This window comes from Panicum hallii, chromosome 4, assembly GCF_002211085.1.
Source record: "Panicum hallii strain FIL2 chromosome 4, PHallii_v3.1, whole genome shotgun sequence".
NCBI lineage: Eukaryota > Viridiplantae > Streptophyta > Magnoliopsida > Poales > Poaceae > Panicum > Panicum hallii.
Window position 1 is genome coordinate 44,351,754 of NC_038045.1, and position 9,196 is coordinate 44,360,949.

At 55.4% G+C, this 9,196-nt stretch overlaps 3 protein-coding genes across 3 annotated transcripts; all 3 read left to right on the forward strand.

Annotated features, from left to right (window-relative positions):
• The first annotated feature begins 1,593 nt into the window (after window positions 1-1,593).
• Window positions 1,594-3,260, forward strand: LOC112891067 (receptor-like protein 52). The gene has a single exon (XM_025957967.1). It carries the CDS (start codon window positions 1,698-1,700, stop codon window positions 3,087-3,089), a length of 1,392 nt encoding a protein of 463 aa, XP_025813752.1. The 5' UTR covers window positions 1,594-1,697; the 3' UTR covers window positions 3,090-3,260.
• Window positions 3,261-3,293: 33 nt separating this feature from the next.
• On the forward strand, window positions 3,294-4,212 carry LOC112891068 (elongation factor 2-like). Its single transcript, XM_025957968.1, has one exon. It carries the CDS (start codon window positions 3,319-3,321, stop codon window positions 3,949-3,951), a length of 633 nt encoding a protein of 210 aa, XP_025813753.1. The 5' UTR covers window positions 3,294-3,318; the 3' UTR covers window positions 3,952-4,212.
• A 2,400-nt stretch (window positions 4,213-6,612) lies between these two features.
• Window positions 6,613-8,973, forward strand: LOC112889720 (receptor-like protein 52). The gene is made up of 2 exons (XM_025956480.1): window positions 6,613-7,874; window positions 8,253-8,973. The coding sequence occupies exons 1-2, from the start codon at window positions 6,716-6,718 to the stop codon at window positions 8,405-8,407; spliced, it is 1,314 nt and encodes a 437-aa protein (XP_025812265.1). The 5' UTR covers window positions 6,613-6,715; the 3' UTR covers window positions 8,408-8,973.
• Window positions 8,974-9,196: the final 223 nt, after the last annotated feature.

Below are 9,196 nucleotides of genomic sequence, written 5' to 3' on the forward strand. Positions count from 1 at the left end.
ACCGGTGCCGTGCAGCAACCTAACACCCTTGCTTCCTTGTATTTCCACGGGAGGCATGTTACTTGTATCCTTTGCTGCTGCTTAGTTCCAAGCATCGAACATTGCTAGAAAACAATTATTTCTAGTCGCGGAGAAAAACTTATTGAAACTAGTAGAAGGAAGTCTTGGATTGAACTTTTGCAAGGCCGCACGAGAAATGTGAAACTGTTGAGAACTGAGAATCTATACAACGAGCAAACAGCTAAACAAGAAAAGGACGACTCGTTTGCTCCGGATCTTCTCCCGGCGAAAGGCAAGAGCCATGACAACGACGCAATCGGAAGAAGAGATGACCTCACCCGTTCTGGATTTTTCCTCCCCACGAGCGCACTGGATACCGGCGACCACAAAGCCCACAGGCTGTATGTAATCCAGGACGCGCGAGTGCGCGACGCAGCACCGCCGCGCCGGGGCGCCCGATCTTCCAGAAGACCAGAAGCCCAAAACGCGACCTCATTGGGGTTGCCGGCGACGGCACGCCGGCCGGAGCCGCGACCCCCGTGGGCCGCCGCGGAGGGGCGGAAAACGACGCGCGCGATGATGGATCAGTCAACGGTCAGCCCGGACGCCACGCCGGTCGTCGGTCAGCCGGCGCGGGCCGGTCCAAGCTCGTAGACGAGAGTTCCCACCCGCTTCCTTGACGCCGTGAAGCCCGTGAGTCGCGTCACGGATCGCGACCCTCTACGTCAGCGTCGTGCCAGCACCCAACGCTCCAGTTCAATGGGCTTGAGTTGCTTGAGTTTCGCTGGGTGTTCGTGGTCGTGGCTAAGTGGCTACTGGTCTTTCGAAGAGAGAAAAAAAGAAAAAAACAAGTGGCTACTGGTCACCTGCCCGCTAGAACGTTTTGTTTGAGCGAGGGACTGGGGGCGGATCTGCATGTCAGTAACCCAACCGTAAGGTGAAGTACTGCAGAGAATTAATATCCGTTCCAAGTAGGATACCTGAGATTTACCCTACCTTGGTGGGTAGAGTTGTGATTAAAAAATAGACTCCCTCTATTAAGAAAAATAATAATGCAACGGCTAGCGTAGTCAGCACTGATTTTTGACCACCACATGGCAGGTGCTCTGGGCTCGAGCCTCAGCCGCCGAGGCCCGCAACTAGTCGCTATGTTTGACCGGAGCACTGCCTTGTTCAATCCCGGGAGCGCCAGAAGAAAGATTATCAGAAGTGGAAAATGATCCGGCCCAAACTTCACTGTTCAAGAGCAAAATCATTACTCTGGCCGGCATTAACCTCCGCGTGCTCACTGCTCAGCTGATAACCTTTGTGGCCTCAGACTTCTAGAGCGAAGACCCAGCTGAGCTCGGTCTTCCGTTCCACCGTACTCCGAGCAGGTATCTTCCACCGAACAAGGACGTTTCGTCCGGATCACCCCTAATCCGACGAAAAAGCACGCACTAATCCGGGCAATTAGAAGCTTCGCAGCAAGCACCGAGCCACCACAACGACGCAGGAAGGGGACGGAACGGGCTCGTGCCAGTCAACGCCGGTAGGATAGCGTACAAAAAAACCAGGGTGGTTCTTGTTCCCGCCGCATTTGCTTACCCCGCGACCCCGTCTTCCCAATTCCCATGTCCACCGCGCCCCCGCGGCGGCCGTGCACAACCAACGCCACGCCACCACGCTAGGAGAACAGACCGGCAGGGACATCGGACATGGCAGCACCGCACCGTGCTTGCGCCCGCGCCCGCGCCTACCTCCACCTGCTGCTCACCGTCGCGCTGCTCCCCTGCTGCCTCCCGCGCCACGCGGCCGCGCAGGCCCAACCGGCGGACGAGGCGCGGCTGCTGCTTCGGATCAAGCGCGCGTGGGGCGACCCGCCCGTGCTCGCGGGGTGGAACGCGACGGCCGCGGGCGCGCTCTGCAGCTGGCCGTTCGTCGGGTGCGACGCGGCCGGGCGAGTCGTGAACCTCACCCTCGCGAACACCAACGTCGCAGGGTCCTTCTCGGACGCCGTCGGCAACCTCTCCGCCCTCACGCACCTCGACGCCTCCAACAACAGCATCTCCGGCGGGTTCCCGACCGCGCTGTACCGCTGCGCTTCGCTGCAGTACCTCAACCTCTCCCAGAACTACCTCGGCGGGGTGCTCCCGGCGGACATCGGCCGCGGCCTCGGGGAGCACCTGACCACGCTCGACCTCAACGGCAACGAGTTCAACGGCACCATCCCGGCGTCGCTCTCCAGGCTCCGGAACCTCCAGTTTCTCGCGCTGAACAGCAACCGGTTCGCCGGTACCATACCGGTCGAGCTCGGCGAGCTGACGAGCCTTCAGAAACTGTATCTGGCAAACAACCCGTTCGGCGCAGGCCAGCTGCCGGCGTCATTCAAGAAATTGACCAACCTGGTCAGCCTCTTTGCGTCACAGTGCAATCTCGCCGGCGACTTCCCAAATTTTGTTTGGGGCCTCAAGAAGCTGCAACTGTTGTATCTGTACACGAACAACCTCACCGGCGAATTGGCAGCTGACGGCTTTGCTGCGAGAAGCTTGATAGGAATCGACGTCTCAATGAACCAGATTACTGGATTTATCCCGGAAGTGTTTGGGGGCTTGGAGAACCTCACAGTTTTGAGTCTCTTCCAGAACAACTTCTCCGGCGAGATACCGGCAAGCATCGGCCTGTTGCCGTCACTGACATTGTTGAGGCTCTACTCTAACAGGCTCAACGGCACGCTCCCACCAGAGCTCGGGAAGCACTCGCCGGGCTTGTATCGTATCGAGGCTGACGACAACGAGCTCACCGGCGCCATCCCGGAGGGGCTGTGTGCCGGAGGCAAGTTCCAGGCGCTCACCGCCAAGCGCAACCACTTGAACGGCTCCATCCCGGCGGGCCTAGCCAACTGCACTACTCTGTACAGCCTGCAGCTAGGCAGTAACAACCTGTCCGGTGAGGTGCCCCAGGCTCTGTGGACGGTGGCGCAGCTCCAGTACGTGCAGCTACCGAACAACCAGCTCACTGGGAGTCTTCCAGCAAGCCTGGCCAAATGCTCCAATCTCCGAACCCTAAATCTACGCGATAACCGGATCTCAGGCGTGCTGAAGTCATAGATAGACAATGTAACCAGTTCCTAAGTCTCCTAGCTACGATGTGCCACAAGCGTTCCTAAGCTCAGCAGGTCCGTTGTGACTATGTGAGCTTGACGATAGCTAGAGAAAAGGTGCGTTGGGTCGGAATTGATATACAACCAAATCTCTTCCTCGGCGAAGACATTTTTTATCGATTCTCATTCACCTCACTAGAAAGATGCCGCGGCGTTGCCGCGCCTTGTGGCCCCCAATGTTGGATGAGAGTGACCTTCGTTCCCTTGAGAAGATTTGGTGCTTTGGACCTGAGACCACTGGCCCGAACATGGTTGTTGATATGTGTAAGGGAGTGCAGTACCTCAATGAAATCAAGGATTCAGTTGTTGCTGGTTTCCAGTGGGCCTCGAAGGAGGGAGCACTTGCTGAGGAGAACATGCGTGGCATTTGCTTTGAGGTCTGTGATGTTGTTCTTCATGCTGATGCAATTCACAGGGGTGGTGGCCAGGTCATTCCAACTGCCAGGAGGGTCATTTATGCTTCTCAGCTCACTGCCAAGCCAAGGCTGCTAGAGCCAGTGTACCTTGTGGAGATCCAGGCTCCTGAGAATGCACTTGGTGGTATCTACGGTGTTCTGAACCAGAAGAGAGGGCACGTGTTTGAGGAGATGCAGAGGCCGGGTACCCCGCTCTACAACATCAAGGCTTACCTCCCCGTCATTGAGTTCTTTGGGTTCTCCAGCCAACTGAGGGCTGCAACCTCTGGTCAGGCGTTCCCTCAGTGTGTGTTTGACCACTGGGACATGATGAGCTCTGATCCTTTGGAGGCTGGCTCCCAGGCTGCTCAGCTGGTGTTGGACATCCGCAAGAGGAAGGGTCTCAAGGAATAGATGACCCCGCTTTCTGAGTTTGAGGACAAGCTCTAAATTTTTGGTGTTCTGTGCTACTGTTACCCCCTGCTGGTTTAATCGTCCATTCATCTACTGTAATGGGAACTACTTTCGAATTTCATTTTCTTTAGTTGTCATATGGTTCTGTTTCTGAACATGATTAGTCATATGGTACTGTCCTGCTAAGACTGTTTTGTTATCCGTCGTGATGTAACTGATGAAACAGAGTTGGTATCTGTGGTAAGTGGTGGTATTTGCGTACAACGCTTGTTTCTACTGTCTTGTGTGAATGCTTTGCTTTTTCCATAAGGTAGATAGAATTTCACTGTTTTGTTGCGTGCTTTCTTGCTATGCGTTGAGCTTTGCCTTGTGTCTGCTGAGTGTCTCGTGCTTTTGGTCATACAAGTGTTGCCCCCCTGTGATTCTTTGTTCCGCCCAGGTCCGCATTTCACTGTTTGACATGCTAGGATTCTGGGAGGTTTCATCGTATCCCTATCTGTAATTCTTTCGTTATTATCATTGTTCGTACCATCGCAACATGCATATCCGTGTGCTTTCCAGTGGCATTTTCCTGGAGCTGTACGTACCCTGTATTGAGTGGATGCAGGGACCTAGCAACGAATCCACTCAAGAAAATGTTTGGTGACTAACGGCATGTGACTGGCGTAGTAGGCACAGCTCTATGAAATTATAATTGTCTACCGGTGCCGTGCAGCAACCTAACGCCCTTGTTTCCTTGTATTTCCACGGGAGGCATGCCACTTGTATCCTTTGCTGCTGCTTAGTTCCAAGCAGTAGAAGGAAGTCTTGGATTGAACTTTTGCAAGGCCGCACGAGAAATGTGAAACTGTTGAGAACTGAGAATCTATACAACGAGCAAACAGCTAAACAAGAAAAGGACGTCTCATTTGCTCCGGATCTTCTCCCGGCGAAAGGCAAGAGCCATGACAACGACGCATTCGGAAGAAGAGATGACCTCACCCGTTCTGGATTTTTCCTCCCCACGAGCGCACTGGATACCGGCGACCACAAAGCCCACAGGCTGTATGTAATCTAGGACGCGCGAGTGCGCGACGCAGCACCGCCGCGCCGGGGAGCCCGATCTTCCAGAAGACCAGAAAGAAGTCCAGAACGCGACCTCATTGGGGTTGCCGGCGACGGCACGCCGGCCGGAGCCGCGACCCCGTGCGCCGCCGCGGAGGGGCGGAAAACGACGCGCGCGATGATGGACCAGTCATCGGTCAGCCCGGACGCCACGCCGGTCGTCGGCCAACGCTCCAGTTCAATGGGCTTGAGCTGCTTGAGTTTCGCTGGGTGTTCGTGGTCGTGGCTAAGTGGCTACTGGTCTTTCGAAGAAAGAAAAAAAGAAAAAAAAACAGGTGGCTACTGGTCACCTGCCCTCTAGAACGTTTTGTTTGAGCAAGGGACTGACCTTGCGCGGTCACACGGGCGAGTTCGACGTCCGCTTCTGTTTGATGAGGCAAGTATGAACGCCTCGGAAGTATTGGGGCACCAGGAACTTATCTATTACGATCAATGCACAGTGACATTTTTAATATGCAACAAAGATTCCTTAAGAAATATAAATGGGTAATGCATGCAAGTATCTATCATCATGTAAATTTTGGTGGTCAACGATTAAGAAGGGGCACGGATGCAACAACTATCCCAAAAACAGGCCTGCTAATGATATTCCATTTTTGCTTATGCAATAGAAATGGATTGTCCGATCACCATTGTACACACCGCGGATCGATGTCTTTGATCACCTGACATGCGTGCTCCTATGGCCTCAGGTGATGGCGGTCCCGCTGCTTCGCCACTCCACCCTCCCGACCGTCTCCTCCACTCGGTTGCTCTTTACTCCCTAGAATCATCCAGCAGCCCTTCACCTCTAGCACCAAAGAGTCGCCGGCGGTGTTCCAAGCAGACGGGATTTCTCTGCGATACTACCCTATTACTGGCATTGCGGGCGGATCTGCATGTCAGTAACCCAACTGCAAGGTGAAGTACTGCAGAGAATTAATATCCGTTCGAAGCAGGATGGCTGAGATTTAGCCTAGCTCGGTGGGTAGAGGTGTGATTAAAAAATGGACTCCCTCTATTAAGAAAAATAATAATGCAACTGCTTGCGTAGTCAGCACTGATTTTTGACCACCACATGGCAGGTGCTCTAGGCTCGAGCCTCAGCCGCCGAGGCCCACAACTAGTCGCTATGTTTGACCGGAGCACTGCCTTGTTCAATCCCGGGAGCGCCAGAAGAAAGATTATCAGAAGTGGAAAATGATCCGGCCTAAACTTCACTGTTCAAGAGCAAAATCATTACTCTGGCCGGCATTAACCTCCGCGTGCTCACTACTCAGCTGATAACCTTTGTGGCCTCAGACTTCTAGAGCGAAGACCCAGCTGAGCTCGGTCTTCCATTCCACCGTACTCCGAGCAGGTATCTTCCACCGAACAAGGACGTTCCGTCCGGATCACCCCTAATCCGACGAAAAAGCACGCACTAATCCGGGCAATCAGAAGCTTCGCAGCAAGCACCGAGCCACCAGAACGACGCAGGAAGGGGACGGAACGGGCTCGTGCCAGTCAACGCCGGTAGGACAGCGTACAAAAAAACCAGGGTGGTTCTTGTTCCCGCCGCATTTGCTTACCCCGCGACCCCGTCTTCCCAATTCCCATGTCCACCGCGCCCCCGCGGCGGCCGTGCACAACCAACGCCACGCCACCACGCTAGGAGAACAGACCGGCAGGGACATCGGACATGGCAGCACCGCACCGTGCTTGCGCCCGCGCCCGCGCCTACCTCCACCTGCTGCTCACCGTCGCGCTGCTCCCCTGCTGCCTCCCGCGCCACGCGGCCGCGCAGTCCCCGCCGGCGGGCGAGGCGCGGCTGCTGCTCGAGATAAAGCGCGCGTGGGGCGACCCGCCCGTGCTCGCGGGGTGGAACGCGACGGCCGCGGGCGCGCTCTGCAGCTGGCCGTTCGTCGGGTGCGACGCGGCCGGGCGAGTCGTGAACCTCACCCTCGCGAACACCAACGTCGCAGGGTCCTTCTCGGACGCCGTCGGCAACCTCTCCGCCCTCACGCATCTCGACGCCTCCAACAACAGCATCTCCGGCGGGTTCCCGACCGCGCTGTACCGCTGCGCTTCGCTGCAGTACCTCAACCTCTCCCAGAACTACCTCGGTGGGGTGCTCCCGGCGGACATCGGCCGCGGCCTCGGGGAGCACCTGACCACGCTCGACCTCAACGGCAACGAGTTCAACGGCACCATCCCGGAGTCGCTCTCCAGGCTCCGGAACCTCCAGTCTCTCGCGCTGAACAGCAACCGGTTCGCCGGTACCGTACCGGTCGAGCTCGGCGAGCTGACGAGCCTTCAGAAACTGTATCTGGCAAACAACCCGTTCGGCGCAGGCCAGCTGCCGGCGTCATTCAAGAAATTGACCAACCTGGTCAGCCTCTTTGCGTCCGAGTGCAATCTCGCCGGCGACTTCCCAAATTTTGTTTGGGGCCTCAAGAAGCTGCAACTGTTGAGTCTGTACACGAACAACCTCACCGGTGAATTGGCAGCTGACGGCTTTGCTGCGAGAAGCTTGATAGTAATCGACGTCTCAATGAACCAGATTACCGGATTTATCCCGGAAGTGTTTGGGGGCTTGGAGAACCTCACAGTTTTGAGTCTCTACTCTAACAGGCTCAACGGCACGCTCCCACCAGAGCTCGGGAAGCACTCGCCGGGCTTGTATCATGTCGGGGCTGACGACAACGAGCTCACCGGCGCCATCCCGGAGGGGCTGTGTGCCGGAGGCAAGCTCCACACGCTCACCGCCAATCGCAACCACTTGAACGGCTCCATCCCGGCGGGCCTAGCCAACTGCACTACTCTGTACAGCCTGCAGCTAGGCAGTAACAACCTGTCCGGTACATTGGAATACTATTGATGTGCTTCTCCATACTTGAGTACATGAATTTGTTTGGTAAACTATGCATTCCTTTTGGTCTGTTAAGAGTTTTCTGAAGGTTAGAATCTTATGCTAGTTTAAATGTATGTCTAAATTAATCTTCTGGTGTTTCCATGTAAATTGGTTTGCCAGTCCTTATAATCTGTCTGTATGGGAGTCCTTTGTTTGAAGTGGTGACTCTGCAGATGTTCATGTCTAATATTGTATCTCCTTGTTTGTTGTGCTTTTGTACTTAAGTTGGATTAGTTTCTGAGGAATGTTGAGTACTCTATCCTGCCTGTGATGAGTGAATTGTCAACCGTGCGGTGCGATCGTGCGCTTGGTCTTTGGATTGCAGGTACACGGGCGTTGAGGGTCGACGTAGAGTTGCCGTGGTGGAGCTCGGGCTGGGCGGCAGCTGTGGCGTCCACTCCTGGATCGAGGACGCAAGCGGCGACGGAAGGCGGGTTTCTTGGTTTGCGCCACAAAACCAAGGAGGCGGACGGCGGTTGAAGACGCCAAGTCGTGGAGGCACGGGCGTCGGTCTCGGGACTGACGGAGGCGACGGGTGTCGACGGCGTCTAGGGCCTCGCTGCAGGCGAGGAGGTGACGGGCGTCGGGCGGCGTCTAGGGCCGTCAGAAGGCCGAGGCGGGAACGGCGTCTAGGGCCACGGCGTGGAGGCAGGAATCTTCCCGCGCGTGGAGTTTTGACGGTTTTCTCAAAACCGGCCACCTACCCGGGTTTTGCGGACCCTTCAAAACCGCGGACCGGATCTTCGTCCACACGGCGGCATCATGGAGAAGACTTCGACTCGAAGAAAGAATCTCGGCCATCGGATGAGTCCAATATATCTTTTCCGGTTTTGCCCCTACGGGCTTTCTAGTGTCTAGGGGTATTTTAGTCTTTAGTCTAGAGAGTTAGAGGGGTTAAAAGAGAGAGGAGGGCAGCCAAGTCAGGAGTCCATGAGTTCCCGTCGCCCCCCCTTCTGTTTTCTTTTGTTCTTCTGGTTCCTCCTCTCCTCCTCTTTTCCTTTCTCTAGGGTTAGGATTTGGTAATGGAATTTTGAGAGCTTGTATCACGGATTCATGGGAAAGGAGGCCCTTCCCTCCTTGGTGCGCAGAGGCAGCAAGCAGCAGGGAGGTGAGCAACGGTGGGGGGTGTTTCGGCAGCAGCAGCAATTTGATTGTTTTAGTTGATATGCAAATTCCAGCGACCCCCGGCGATAGTAAAGGTAGAAGTTCAGGATGCTTGTTTGACGCACAGCAGCTGTTTGATGAATTGCCTAACTAGTTTTTCTTTTT

Bases quoted from the DNA above. Each gene is read 5' to 3' on its own strand.
- LOC112891068 (XM_025957968.1), top strand. From the start codon at position 3,319: ATGTTGGATGAGAGTGACCTTCGTTCCCTTGAGAAGATTTGGTGCTTT.
- LOC112889720 (XM_025956480.1), top strand. From the start codon at position 6,716: ATGGCAGCACCGCACCGTGCTTGCGCCCGCGCCCGCGCCTACCTCCAC. The intron at 7,875-8,252 runs GTACATTGGAAT...TTTGGATTGCAG, and splicing joins AGGCAGTAACAACCTGTCCG to GTACACGGGCGTTGAGGGTC.
- LOC112891067 (XM_025957967.1), top strand. From the start codon at position 1,698: ATGGCAGCACCGCACCGTGCTTGCGCCCGCGCCCGCGCCTACCTCCAC.